Source organism: Salvia hispanica, chromosome 4 (genome assembly GCF_023119035.1).
Source record: "Salvia hispanica cultivar TCC Black 2014 chromosome 4, UniMelb_Shisp_WGS_1.0, whole genome shotgun sequence".
Classification (NCBI taxonomy): domain Eukaryota; kingdom Viridiplantae; phylum Streptophyta; class Magnoliopsida; order Lamiales; family Lamiaceae; genus Salvia; species Salvia hispanica.
The window spans coordinates 55,938,267-55,952,729 of record NC_062968.1 but is presented as its reverse complement, the minus strand read 5'-3'; the positions used below and the strand labels follow the sequence as shown (position 1 = coordinate 55,952,729).

Genomic DNA, 14,463 nt, shown 5'->3' with positions numbered 1-14,463 from the left:
CCCTAATGAACAAATAGATTGCTATTATTGCATTTCTTCTTTTTTATACGAAAACTCGATAATCTTGTCATTTCACCCTTTGATTCGAATCTGAATTTCTAAAAATTATCCTTACCCATCCATGGTTTGAATGTTATGTGGACGATATTTTATCAAATACTTAAATATACGAAAGAAAAATTACTAACATGGAGATTTTTAATTCTTGTAGGTCATCTGATCTAATTCTTTTCCCACTATTTGATACTCCGTAGTATAATGTCGATGAGTTTAACTAGAGATTAAATTTGGATATGCCCATTCTTGAAGACTTGTCATTAACCAACATCATTGAAACATCTTTAAGGGGAAAGGTAAATTGAGAAGATAAATTTTTGTTTACCTTTTCTAAAAGTTAAATATACAATAAACTTCAAGAGAAGAGATAAATTGAAAGACAAAAAAAATAATTAACTTTATACTTTTTCATTGAAATAATTCACAAAACTAAACAGGATAAAATACATTTTCAAATACCCCTTTTCTTGTAGAATAATTTTTTATAAAGGAAAGGTAAAATCATGCCCTCCCTTGGATTTGAATTGTTGCCATGTTATGGGTTCAAAAACCTGTTGGAGGCTCTCGGCTTTAATCGGCACATCCGTGTAATACATTAATCCGATTCTATGATTTGGAACATATGTGGTTAAACATGAAAAAAATGTTTTAACTTATTATTAGTACTTTCTTAGTCTCATAAAAGTTGAGTCGTATTCCTTTTTAGTCCGTCTCAACAAAATTAAGTCATTTTTTTTTAACAAAAGACAAAACATCTAATCATTCTTACTTTATTCCATTATTTACTTTACTCTCTCTAGTCTTTCCTATTTTTTCATTGCTCCTATTTATTTAATACTACAAATTATTAATCTTCGTATTCAAAAGTTTTGTCTCAACTTATATGGGACGGAGGAAGTAACATTTCTGACTGTTCCCCATTTCCCCAAGCACACGTAGGTTCGGCTTCCAAATAATCGAAATTCCACTCACTCCAATTTCAATTCATCTGTAGCTCCTCTTCGATCCAATTCCCAATCCGATCTCGCCGCCGATTATGATGAACAAACGCGTCCCCGATTGGCTCAACAGCTCTCTCTGGTCCGCTCCCTCGCCGCATCACGCCGCCGCCGACCCGCCGCCTCCGTCTCCGCCGCCACCCGCCGAGAGGCCGCCGCCGCCTAAGCCGGAGGTGTCCTCTCCCGCCTCTCACGACGCCAATCGAGAAGGCAGGGATCCGCTGGGCGGTGCTTCGGAGAACAATGCGAGTCCGTGCTGCAGTGATGAGGCGGACGGCCGGTCATCGGATTGCTCCGCTCCTGCAGCAGAGGCGTCTCCTTCTGTCAAGGACGTCACTCGGCAGAATCAGATTTTGAACGAGGTTTTTGGTGCTGGAATTGTTTTTTTATTTTTTTTGAAATTCTAGTAAAATTAGGTATGATTCATGAAATTGACTTTTTGTTGGAGGAAAATCAGCATACTGTTATAACATTTGTGCACAACTGGCTTTCGTGCTTTGCATGTATAGTATCATTAGTCACAGTGTATTGGTCGTTTCTATCTGTCATGATTTGATTCAGCTTAAGAGTGATAAATTGCAAAGGAAAACATTTAGGCATTTCATAATTCATACTGATGTTATCGATTCTTTTATGCTGGCATTTGTGTTGATACATCGTTGTTATGTGGATGATATTCAAATATTGGTGTTTATTCACTGAAGTTTTATTGGTATATGTAGTTGTCAAAGAAGGTTATAAATGTAGGCGAAATACGGAGACTAGCGTTACAGGGCCTACCTGATGGAGCTGGTATTCGCGCAATGGTGTGGAAGGTATGGTTGTGGGTTTGGTAATATGTTAATGCAGCTGAGTTACAGATGATGCCATTATTAAATGATAAGTTATTTTCCATGCTCACAATTGATATCACCATCCTCCCCGAGAATAAAACCATCTTGAAGGAAATTGTGAATTTGTGGGCCTGATGCTTGTGCAACCTAGGGTTTCTTGATAGTCTAAGTTGGCACGCCGAACTTGAACGTAACAGAAATTAGAAGTAGGTTCCCAACCAAAATCAGAGATAGTCCTAAAAAGTCAAATAAGTGAATGTAAGCAGCGCTTCTCATTTTACGTAGAGTATGTATATGACTCCAAGGAATATGGATTCTTTGCAGGTACTATTGGGGTATCTACCAGCTGATCACTCACTCTGGTCTTCAGAATTGGCCAAAAAACGATCTCAGTATAAGCAATTTAAAGAGGAGCTGCTAGTGAATCCTGTAAGTCTTCAAAAATTACTTAGCTAAAAGATGTAAATATTTAATATTGCCTCCATCTGAGATATACCTTTGCACCTGTACCTTTGCACCTGGAAAAGCAATAAACTTATTTTTTGAAGTCGGGATTAAACAGATAGCAAAAAATGGATTTATGGTGAGTTGTGAGAAATATTTCTATTGAAGTCATGCCATGTTATTCCTTTTGTCATTTGGACATTGCTGCATGTTTGGCGTGCTGGCCCCTTTTATGCATAAGCAGGAAAACTTTGTGAAAAGAGAATAAAGTTAAATTGTGAACTGGTAAATGATCAAGTAAGGTTGATCTCTGAGAGAAATAAAGTTGATCCTTTATTTTCATAAAAAAATGTCACTAGCTGAGAATCTCTTTTGTTCGATATTTTCACTCCTGAATTGTTGAACTGCTCAATCTTTCTACTACGTGCTGATAATTACATGCTGAGTTCGTTTACCTTTCTATATTAGAACCCACATGGCCACATTGTATTGCTTCAGCTTTTGATGTTCATTTCGTTCTCATCTGTTCAAGTGATTTGTGGTTTATCTGTTTCTGCAAACACACCAGAGCATTACAAATGAGCAGAGTGCTTTTTAAAACTGTGTTGTTTAAAATGAATGAATACTGTGGAAAAAATAAAAAAATAACCCGTGGAATTTTTTTTACCATCTTCAATCTTTCGAAATGTTCTCAACTGTTTTCATGGCTAGTTAGTCAGAGATTGCAAGGAGACTGGAAGAGGAGAGTCCTGAGAACCATCAATCGGATACAGGCAGTCCACGATTCCTCTCAAGATCAGAGATAAGTCATGGAGAGCATCCCTTAAGTCTTGGGAAGACTAGCATATGGAATCAGTTCTTCCAGGTAGAATTATATAGCATCTTCATAAGACGTCATTTCACACTTCTGATGCTACCTATGCACATTCTCATGCTCGAATATGGAAATTCTTAGTCTCAACTCTAAAGTTGTCCCAAACAACATCCCTAATAGTTCATGCCAATCCAAGCTCTAGTTCTTTGTAACACCGGCATGTATTACTTGTAGGAGACAGAGGTCGTGGAACAAATTGACCGGGATGTTATGCGGACACATCCAGACATACACTTTTTCTCAGGAGACTCAGCTTTTGCTAAATCCAACCAGGTGAACCTAGAATCAATTCTTTTTCATTTTTCTTATAGCTGGTAGTAATACATATTTATTTTCCTTCCCCTACGCATGTTTTTCTTTTCAGGAGGCTTTACGAAGCATATTGATTGTTTTTGCGAAGCTAAATCCGGGAATAAGATATGTGCAAGGGATGAATGAAATATTGGCGCCATTATATTATATCTTCAAAAGTGATCCTAGTGAGGAGAATGCGGTAACCTATGTTTCTCGATGCTGCTTTACATTTTTGGTTAATATGACCTAGAGTAACCTTTTCCCTTAGAAGTTGTTTACACAAATGAATTAAAAAATAAGCTTGTTAAGTTATTCTCTGATCTGAAATATAAACTTTATATACTTTTAAATCACATTGGCGCCTTTTCATTTTCTACCGCTGGACATGATGTTAACATTATTCCATCCCTGTCTTCTGCATATTCATGTGAGCATATTATGGCTTTTTCTTCTTTACATTTGTATTAGTTTCAGGGCTCAATAATTAAAAATTGTCTGGGCCTCAGTAAAAGCACTTAGTTTAACCACCCAATGTCCCACTATACAACAAACGAGATAAACTACGATGAAAAGAGATAACAAAATATGTTTTTGTAGGTTTTGATTTGTGAATGAACCGAGTTCTTTAGAGTAACCCTACACGCAGTCTTTCAGTATGATCTGCCACACTGACGTATTGAACTCACACTGTAGATTGTCTGAGTGTGTGACAACTCCTGGTGCTTGAGAGCTTATGTGGTATAATTCATTGTAAAGTAATGTGAAGCCTATGATCTGAATAGCGTAGCTAGTTCAACAAGAGTCTTAACATAATAGGGGCTCTGAATATGGTATTACTCATGATAAACTAATCAGGACCTATAGTTTAAATTGGCTAACAAGTCCAACATGAATATAACATAATTAGGGCTCTTTAACATCGCATTGCCATTTGTAGTCATTAACTTTTTATTAACTTGAATGTTCAAATAATAGGTTCTTCTGCTCACCTTATAGCCAAAATGACATGCTTATTAATTGATAGGAGAAACTCAAAATTATGGCCAAACAGTAAAGCTAACCGGTATAGACATGTGCAATATGTATGTATGTTTGCAACTCTCAAATGTTGTTTCAAGCGGGAATAAAACAATTTTATGTGGTTTCTTTCTTGTGGAGCTAGGGCTGATTTATTATTGCGTATTCATGTTAGGTTTCTTTACAGTTACCATTTTCTTTTGGCAATTATGCAGGTTTGTGCTGAAGCAGACACTTTCTTCTGCTTTGTGGAGTTATTGAGTGGGTTCAGGGACAATTTTGTTCAGCAACTTGATAACAGTGTTGTGGGTATCCGTGCTACCATTACAAGGTTATCACAACTTCTTAAGGATCACGATGAGGAGCTCTGGCGTCATCTTGAGTTCACATCCAAAGTAAGATTCACTGCTTACCGCTTGATAGTAGACAATAAATTATACCCATCCTCAGATTTTCTAGATTAAATGCATACTGAATATGAATGATTAAAGTTAACCTATTTGAAAACTTGAGATACTGATCTTGTATTATTCAAAAGTGACATTTCATCGTCAGAGTTGTTAGTTTTTTGTAGCTTCTCAGAAAAGGGTATCAAACTCAGTGGTTTAAATATGAGAAATCCATGTCATATTCCTTGATATTAGGAAAAATGGAGACTCACAATAGAGCACAAGAGGAATCAACACCGTTATTGTTTGTTGAAGTAAAATGCAATGTGGCCATCTCATTTTTGGTGCAGCACCCAATTAATGATTTAATAGTGCAAGAGATTACACATCACGAACTATATTCGCCTGTAACATGGTTCTTTCATTTATTGTTATATTATCTACAAATCTTTTTTTCATTTGACTATGTTAGTAATCTAGTATTTGATTCCTATTTAGCAAACTGAGAGGAAGTCATCTTAACAACTTCCACTGCACTGAGTAAGCCTAATAGATTTTACTTCATCAAGGCTATTGGAACTATCGTTGCCCAGAAATATTGCCAATTCATTCTATTACCTGTAATATTTTGCTTCCAGAATAGTTGTTATGGAGAACGGTTCGAATCCATGATCATGTCTTTATGACTTGCCATGATCTTGTCATTATGGTTGATTATTGGACTATTAGTTACTATCTGGTATTATAGGAGTTTCTAGATTTCTAGACTTGGAACTAAGTAATTAGGATTTGAAATCCAACTGAATTAAACTTTACATAATTGAGGGCAATGTCAAGAACTCTAGCTTACCTATATATACCACATGTCCAGTTGTGGCTGAGGAAGAGGAATAAATCCAATTTAAGGGGCACTAGAGAGGTCAATCATCAGTTAGCAAAATAATGATGTTCAATATGAGCATGAGAAGACTTACTATCATGTTGATTTTTTGTTTCATGCAACTAGGACTAGATTTGACCTATGGAATTAGAACTCTTATTGTTGTCAATTTGCAAGGTGAATGATTTGAGTTTTGTTTATGACCATGTTGATAAAGCTATGTATTTGATTATGCACATGTTTGAGGACCCATTGTTCAAACCAAGTTATCCCTCTCTTTTACCTTTTACTACTTTTGTTTCTTGTTTTTTTTTTCTCAAATCATTCATATTTTGCTCACACCACCAATGTGTGCTGCTCAAGTTGTTTACATAAACCGGGCCAGAGATACGATGCACTTCATGCACCCTGTAACTATGGTTGACTGTTAGGAGTATAGCCGATGAATTGTTTTTAATATTGCTCATGTGGTTGTGTTGCAGGTCAACCCACAGTTTTATGCATTCAGATGGATTACACTCCTTTTGACTCAAGAATTTACTTTCACAGACAGTCTCATAATCTGGGATACACTATTAAGTGACCCCGATGGTCCTCAAGTAAGCCGATCTATTCTTAGTATCGATTATCTAATTTTGTCTCTTGCATATTATTAATCAAGACGTAAGTGCTTAAGAAAATTGATCCGTGCAAAGATATCATTAAATTTAAATCTGGAGATGAAACAAGTTAAATAACACTTTTTGATGACTAAAGCTCTTTTAAATGTGCTGGTAGTGTTTTTGTCGAATCAGCTGATTCACCAATACATTAAACTTGCAATTTGCCATGTTCATTCACTCTCTTGCTGATTATTAAACTTGCAATTTGCAATGTTCATTCCCTCTTTCTGGCATCACTTATATCGATCAAGTTGAATTAACGAGCAACAAATAAATGAATTGCAGGAAACGCTGCTGCGAGTTTGTTGTGCAATGCTAATTATTGTGCGGAAGCGTCTACTTGCTGGTGACTTCACTTCGAATCTTAAGCTGCTGCAGAATTACCCATCAACAAACATCAGCCACCTTCTCTATGTTGCCAACAAGCTGCGGGTTCTCTGATCTTGCGTCAGATTTTCGGATATTTCATCAAATATTCTTCATGTCCTTTTGTAAAACTGCTGGATGTAAATGTGGTTTGCTAGGAATTTGAACATGTTTTTAAATTAACTTGTTTGGAGATTGAATTAATGTAAGATTATTTGATATTAATGCTGTGACAACATTCATAAAACTCAGTAGTATCTAATTTGTTAAACCAAACCTACCCCAGTCTGATTTTATTCAATACAACACTTAAAATAAACACTCTCTTAAATAAATCAAATGATAAGTCTGAGTTCATATAGGTAATGATGTTAGATATAGTGGTCGAATCAGAAAGAATACAATAGTCTAGTTCATTTTCTTTGGATAACTCACTATTTCACCCAGAAAAAAGAAAGAATACAATGCAGATTAGAATAAACTTGAATAAGCAACACAAACTCCATTAAAAATCATCCTAAACGAACACTTGCCCAGATTCAGTAAAATATGCTTACATCAAAATATACCACTCTGAACCCTCCTCTACTTCACCCACCGGCTCAGTCCATGTAGAGGCTTCCGAAGATGCCAAAGAAACAATCGGCCAATAGACGAAAGCATCGCACAACGTATTTCTTCCATCTGAAATCTGTCACGTTGTGGATGCCATCGGTCTTGATATAATTGTTGGTGGTGTGAGAATGGAGTAAGGGTCCCGCTTTTAACGTGTGGTGAGTAGTGGACGGACCGAAAAACAAAATTGTGGCATTTTTTTTGTGAACGGAGTATTGATCTCTATAAGATGCAAACAGTAACAGAAGAATTGGAGTACCTGCAGCTGCAGAGCCAAATTGGAATACCACCAATAGCTGCATTTTGGCATCATGATATAGCTCTAGGGATTCTGGACTTGTCCTAATTAGTGCTCGTATGTAATCCTACTTTCCAACGATGGATGTTGAGTTTGAAGTGGCAGATTCAGGATCATCGTTTCCTCCTTTATCCAACTGGCTGTCCAAGATATCCAGGACATTATCGGGTGGACATTTGTCGGCTGGATTGGCTGCTGACATCTGACAAAAGCACTCTGGCCATGAATTCGTGTAAAATGACTCGGGCTGGACCCGCTTGTGAGGCCCGCCAAAGTTCGTGTTTTGCATTACGCGCCTAACAGATTCTTCAAAACCAGCTGTATGCCCCTTCTCCCTCTCAATGAAGATAGGAGCAAGCGCTTTTCTGTCAGGTATTATGTTTGTACGGAAACCATAATATAGGCGGTGGCCAAGAAGATTATTTGCGAAGTTGCTGGGCCCATCATATGTTGGCATGAATATGTCTGAGAGCAGACAGACCATATAATCCACAGCAGACCCCACCAAACCACGACTATTCTTGCCAAGTTCACCACTGGTGTCTAATGAAATGTGGTTCTCAAGGCGAGGGAACAAAGACCGGAAAGGCTTCATAAACCGTTCACCACCAAAAAGTTCGCCAGCTGCAAGGAATATTCTGGTCGAGTTGTCAAAACCCATAGATCGCAAGATCAGACCAACCTGCAGGTCATTAAAGTATCATTTCAATGAATTGATAATTATGCTATAATGATTGTACTATTAGTCCGTATAAATCGAGTTAATCCCAATAACTAGCCCAAATACCATATTATGCAGCTTGGTGATGAATCTGCAATTTGTTTACTTTGATCCTTCTTTATCATGGTCTTTCGTTGATTATATTCTAGCCTAGTACTAGTAACTAGCCCAAATACCATATTTATCATGGCCTTTCATTAGTAGATTGCACGTCAAGAGATTCAATTCATGACAAGTGATCTTTATTATAAACTGCCATCACAACCATAATAGATAAAAAGAAAGCAAAAAATAGAGAGACCAAAATTTGATTTACCAGCATTATTATGGATAGATGGGAAGCAGAATTTATAGAAAATTATGCACAAAACTTTTGATAGTATTCAGGTAAAAGAGTTGAATTTCTTTGATAGGTTAACCGTTCCAATTTTCCATGCTGCTTAAAAGGTTTCTGCAAATATACTAGAGCAAAATGCTTTTTCATGTTTAAGAGGATTGTGTTACTTCTTTCACAGAAAGAGGCACCGACAATGCTAACTAGGAAAGGAAGCAACTAGCCACTACACCAGCAAAAGTGTAAATCATAATCTTATGTGATATTCTTCTGCCACATTAGTTATGGTACAAGCATTTTGTTTCTTTTGAGAGAATGGAAGATCATGTGGAAGTTAAACTAAAAGAAGCATAAGGTACATCACCAGTAAGCCACAATTTTTTTTTATACTACTTGATATACCTCAAACATGCAAATGATGGTGAATATAATTTGACAAGTTGAAGGATTACCTCTTCTGGAGTTAGAGGACATTTTCCAATCGCCCTTCTTTCACTGTAAACAAGTTTTTTTGGTGCAAAATTTTCCTCCCTGTATTTCTTCAGGACCTTTTGTTCTTCAGGAGTAAAAATATCAAAACACCTGAAAGATAACAGAAGTTGCATGGCTTGAACTTGTTACATATGCATATCTTTTCCTTTTATTAGAGATAAAACTATATACTCCTTCCGTCAACGAAAAATTTGCCACAGTTTCCTTTTCGGATCCAAGAAATATTTGCCATGGTCCATCTATAGCAGTAGGATCCACACAGCTCAACACACATTTAAAGTGGGACCCTAACCACCAACCATTTTATTATAACTCGTGACTGCGCCCACAATGTGTCAAATTTTTTGTGACAGAGGTAATATATATAATTACTGAAGACTTAATTTTTACATAAATATACGTTATTTTATGTTAGTTCAGGCTATCATCATGAATAAATGGACCACTCCTTAAATGTTCTCTAGCTAAATGACTTTTAATTGACACAAGGCATATTTACTAGCTTGTGATACAAGTGCCAACAAGTCAAAATTAGCCAATTCTCATCCAGCTCACTTTGTTCCTATAAACAACAAATGAGAAAGAAAACATAAAAGTAACCAAAATTTGAAACAATTTACTCCATATTACATTAAAGTAACCAAAGATTTGGAACAATTTATTCCTGACTTCCTCATCTTCAATTTCAGTGGAACCATATAGGAACTTACCCAGCAAATGACAGCATATCCATCTCAAATCGAAGATGTATGGCCATGAAATGACCTTGTGCACGGAGTCTATTCACAATTGAGTTGCTGAGCTCCATAATGTGAGGCTTAAACCGTAAGGCATGATAATTCACTCTGCACCTTAGGCGCTGGTACTCAGGGTTATCGATCTCTTCTGCCAAACGATGTGAGAATGGTGTAAGATAAATAGCACCATGCTCTTTCATCTTTGCTAAAGCATCTGTTGTATACCAACTGACGGAAGCATCTCTAGGAGGCCGTATCTGAACAAAAACATCTGTCAGTATCTAACAGTGAAAAATGCATCTTGCAAAATTTATCCAATGATAAAGAGCTTCACCTGAAAAGCTTTCAGCTTCTTGGTCTTCCCATTTTTCTTGACTTCCGGAATGCTTTCTACTATTCGTACATCATATTTCAGTGACTTGATAAAATGCTCGACATCATAAACACCATGAAAACCACTGCGGAAGAACATATATAACATACACACAAAGACTCAGTTGCGATGAAATAAGATTGAATGCAGGAGCTCCTTTAAAGGACTCAGCTTTTCTGGACAGTGAATAAAGCCTCTTTATTTGACTATGAGTTGATACTCATTTCATTCACCACCATGGGCTAGTGAAGAGATTGTAGATACTAAAGCTCCAGAACAGAAGATCCCATGAAAAGTACAACATGTATATATGACACATTGTTTTAGAAATTGGCACCTGTCATCATGCCAGAAGGAATTTGCATCCAGTTCAGGAAGCACAAGAGTAGCATTCATGATTCGAGCAGCTAGCACAGCATTACAGATCTAGAATACCATATGAGGGAACCGAATCAGATGATTTACAAATTTCACCAACAAATTATAAATTCAAGATGAGAAATTCTTTTTTCTGATAATATAAACCAAAATGTTCTCTTCTTACTCTATCAAGTCAACTGGAGGATGATAAGTTTTCACTGTATTATCTACGATGCTGATACAAGATCTTCATAAAAATGATGTCATGAGTGGAATTCATAAACAGAAATAAGAAAATAGAGCAGCCAAAGATTGATCAAGAGTCAATAGCCAACAGTTGCATGCTCTGAGGGTCTTTCATGCCGATCTTTGCAAAAATTGTTATCGTTTTATAACCAAAAAATGTAAATGGTATACAGACAAGCTTTAGTCTGAATATTAAATCTCTGAAACTGAAGAAGATGGTGTCTGCCTAAATTTGAATAATCTTATGAGTCTCTAATTGGTAAACATGAAGCATGGTAATTAACCAAAAACACAAGAGTTGCATTTCTAACAGCAGCTGAAAAGATATAAATCCACTGATTAAGTACATAAAAAAAGCGAAGTCACTTTTATTCCAAGAAAATTGTATCGAAGAAAGTTTCTCCAAGCTTCGTATGTACATATTCAAAACGTGGAAAGTAACTGAAAAATATTCTAAACTAATAAACCCAGACTCTGCATCTGTCAAATGGTGAAAGAAAGTGAAGAATACCTTTTTTTTCTTTATGAATTTGAATTAAGTAGTACAATCACCTAAGAAAGTAGAATAGGTAGTTGTTCAAAACTTGAACTAGCTTTCAAGTTAATTATCTGTAGGACAACTAATAAAGGGCAAACGAGTGTCCAGATAACTTAAGGAATCATACAAGAAGCATAGACTGAATTCCATTTTAAGGGTCCCAAAATCCTTGAGCTCTTTATACGCCCCTAGATTTCAAAATTAAATAAATGGCACGTGATGAGTGCATAATTTTTTGATGTTATTCAACCCAGAGGAAGTCCGAACGTCTATAGGATAAATAATTGATGTTATTCAAATATCAAGAAATTATTGCAAACATGAGCACAATTATGAAATCTTGCTAAGACCATATTACTTACCGCACTTCTTTGCTGATTGAGGCCACCATTACAACGAACTCGTAAGTACCCATTAGTTTCTGCTGGAGGAGCTGCACAGGCAGATTGACAGAAAGAACAACACCACATATGAACAACAATAAACCAAAACAGATGCACATATTCAAGAGAACACAAAAAATGCAACAGAGAACAAAAACTTAAAGAAAATCATACGGGGCCAATCAGATCTCGGAGCAGATGATGGCCTCCATCCACCAGAAGCAGCTGTATCCCAAAGTGCATCAACTTCAATCTGCTTATCAAAAAAGTATAATAGCTAAGCACAATGTACTCTAGTTTCAATGAGTCCTCATCACTAAGGCATATAATCTTCTAGTATTGGAATAGGTAATTCTTAGTAGTTCCTAACTACAAAAGCAGCTACTACTATGTTAGAAAAAAGTAGCCCTAAATTCTGTTATCTCCAATTCCCTGCATTTTCAATTTCAATTTCAATTTCAATAAAAATTAGCAAATTTCTGCGCGCCAATAACTTCAGCTAAGTAAAACCCCAAAAATTATGTACCTCTGATCGAGAGATGGATCGCGTGGTGCTTTTTACAGTGGACCATAGCGAAACAGTGCAGATCACCAGAACGATTACAGCAAACGATAGTCTTCCAAACATGCCCTTAACTCCGGATTGCTTTGATTGGTGCCGATGCCCCGGCCTGCTGTCACATTTCAAAACACATTCAGCTCACCGGATCCGAGCTAAAATTGAATCAAATGCATGTACATTTTTTCCACCTTCTCATTTTGGAAGCTTATTCAGCCGATAGATGAAGGAAAGTTTGAAATTCAGCTGTAATTCTGCTCTTCAGTATTGGCTATGAACTCACTCCCGACGGGTCGGATCCTTTTGCCGGTTAGATCCAACGGTTCAGATGTGAACTCCCGCCACGCGCGGCGCCACGCGTGGGAAGAAATCCTAGCATGCCAAAATCAAGCATTTTGGAATTCCGCGAAACTAAATAAACTGAAAATTGTTCAGAGAGAGAGAGAGAGGAGATCATTGAATGCCTTCAGTTGCGCGTGGGAATGCAGATTGATTTGTACGCATACGGCGGTGAAACTGCATCAATCCGGCGGAATTTGAAGTTTTCCGGTGTGTCCGTCCAGATCCGTTTGGAAAGGTGAATCCTTTTTGTGGTGTTCTATGCAGAATTTGTTGTGATGGAATTGCACATCGATGAGTGAAAGTGAAGGTTCCTTTTTTTTCAAAAAAAAAAAAACTATTTTTTTTTTTTTTTTGTAATGTGTAGAAATTAATCAACAAGTATATCTATTTGCTTCTCTATGTTGTTTTCTCAATTTTCCCCTAGTGATTTGGAGAATGCATCATAACTGATTTGTTAACTAGTTTTTCAGTATCTGTAAAAGCTTGTGGATATGTAGAGTTGAACAGAGGCAGTCTTTGCTACCCCTCTTTATTGTTGGGGATTTTGACTGCTATTAGAAGTTTTATGTTATTGTCAGGGCTGATCCATTGAGCAAGTAAGCAATTCTGCCACCCTTGGATCAGTTAAAACTTTCGAATTATCAACCACAATATTTATGGATCTTCCGTTTTTTTTTAAATTGATGGTGAATGGAGAAGTATGTGCCTCTGTGTTTTAACTAGTCTAAAATGCATTTCCTGACCGAAGAATGGAAACTACCTTGCACTAAGCAAAGCCATTCGCCTTCGCTATGGAAGTATGAATATCGTGTTGAGTGATTTGTATTGATCCTTTTCAGCTTCCTAAAATGGTTGTGAAGAAAAGCAATGTTCAGTAAACACTATTGCTTGTACACTTGCATGGCTTCTTCTGCTTGCATTTTCCAGTAGGATTAGTGGAAATTGTTCCAAGTCCTGAGGCATTCTCTGAAGAGGAAAATCCCACCTGCCTGAGGTATGGCAGATGGTGTGTCAAGTTTCTGGGGTCCTGTCACATCTACACATGAGTGGTGTGAGCCAAATTACGTGCACTCGTCTTATTTGCAGAGTTTTTCAATACCATCTCGATCGCTCCAGGCATCCTTTTAGCACTCATTGGTCTCGTGAATTGATTAAGACAGCGCTTTGAGAAGAGGCTCTGTGTACTTCACATATATGATACTACTTTCAATTGGCAGCGATTGGATGCTAATTAAAATGAGTCTAGGTTTATGATTTATCTATATGATTTGCTATCATTAAAGTACTATTTTGTCACAGAAGACTGATCAGCTAAGTGACTTGCAAAGCTGTACATTGCAAGCCTAGTCTCTACTGGCATGTCAACCGTCTGTTTTGCAAGGACATTTCTCGTTGGTACTTCAATCCCGAGGGCTGTGGAGAGTGGCACATTTGCATGGGGTTCAACTCATACTTTGCCAATGCGTTCTTGATGTACTGTTGTGCTCAGCAACGGGGATGGGATCCAAAGGTAGACTATTTCTTGGGAATTTTCGGATATGTGAAGTTTCAGAAACCAAAGGCTCAATAGAAGGCACTGCAGCTCAGCTTAACTAAGAAGACATGTTGAACAAGTTAACACTCGTGCACGTTGGCTTGCGAAGGCAAGTTA

At 37.1% G+C, this 14,463-nt stretch overlaps 2 protein-coding genes across 3 annotated transcripts; one reads left to right on the top strand and one right to left on the bottom strand.

The window, feature by feature from the left end:
• The first annotated feature begins 992 nt into the window (after window positions 1-992).
• On the top strand, window positions 993-7,039 carry LOC125221542 (TBC1 domain family member 13-like). Its single transcript, XM_048123661.1, has 9 exons — window positions 993-1,417; window positions 1,778-1,870; window positions 2,213-2,317; window positions 3,048-3,197; window positions 3,381-3,479; window positions 3,571-3,699; window positions 4,733-4,912; window positions 6,269-6,385; window positions 6,734-7,039. Exons 1-9 carry the CDS (start codon window positions 1,094-1,096, stop codon window positions 6,887-6,889), a joined length of 1,353 nt encoding a protein of 450 aa, XP_047979618.1. The 5' UTR covers window positions 993-1,093; the 3' UTR covers window positions 6,890-7,039.
• A 132-nt stretch (window positions 7,040-7,171) lies between these two features.
• On the bottom strand, window positions 7,172-13,105 carry LOC125221541 (O-fucosyltransferase 1-like). 2 transcript variants are annotated; one of them, XM_048123659.1, is made up of 9 exons: window positions 12,662-13,105; window positions 12,438-12,585; window positions 12,086-12,164; window positions 11,891-11,961; window positions 10,722-10,810; window positions 10,346-10,469; window positions 9,985-10,268; window positions 9,235-9,364; window positions 7,172-8,409 (listed from the first exon to the last, which is right to left on the bottom strand). In XM_048123659.1, exons 1-9 carry the CDS (start codon window positions 12,667-12,669, stop codon window positions 7,795-7,797), a joined length of 1,548 nt encoding a protein of 515 aa, XP_047979616.1. In that variant the 5' UTR covers window positions 12,670-13,105; the 3' UTR covers window positions 7,172-7,794. The 2 variants fall into 2 exon arrangements, with proteins under 2 accessions (XP_047979616.1, XP_047979617.1); XM_048123660.1 differs by having other exon boundaries at window positions 12,438-12,582; window positions 12,662-13,104.
• Between the last annotated feature and the right edge of the window lie 1,358 nt (window positions 13,106-14,463).

Bases quoted from the DNA above. Each gene is read 5' to 3' on its own strand.
- LOC125221542 (XM_048123661.1), top strand. From the start codon at position 1,094: ATGATGAACAAACGCGTCCCCGATTGGCTCAACAGCTCTCTCTGGTCC. The intron at 2,318-3,047 runs GTAAGTCTTCAA...ATGGCTAGTTAG, and splicing joins AGGAGCTGCTAGTGAATCCT to TCAGAGATTGCAAGGAGACT. The intron at 3,700-4,732 runs GTAACCTATGTT...GCAATTATGCAG, and splicing joins ATCCTAGTGAGGAGAATGCG to GTTTGTGCTGAAGCAGACAC.
- LOC125221541 (XM_048123659.1), bottom strand. The intron at 12,165-12,437 runs GTACATAATTTT...TTTGATAAGCAG, and splicing joins GATCCATCTCTCGATCAGAG to ATTGAAGTTGATGCACTTTG. The intron at 11,962-12,085 runs GTATGATTTTCT...CTGCCTGTGCAG, and splicing joins TCCGAGATCTGATTGGCCCC to CTCCTCCAGCAGAAACTAAT.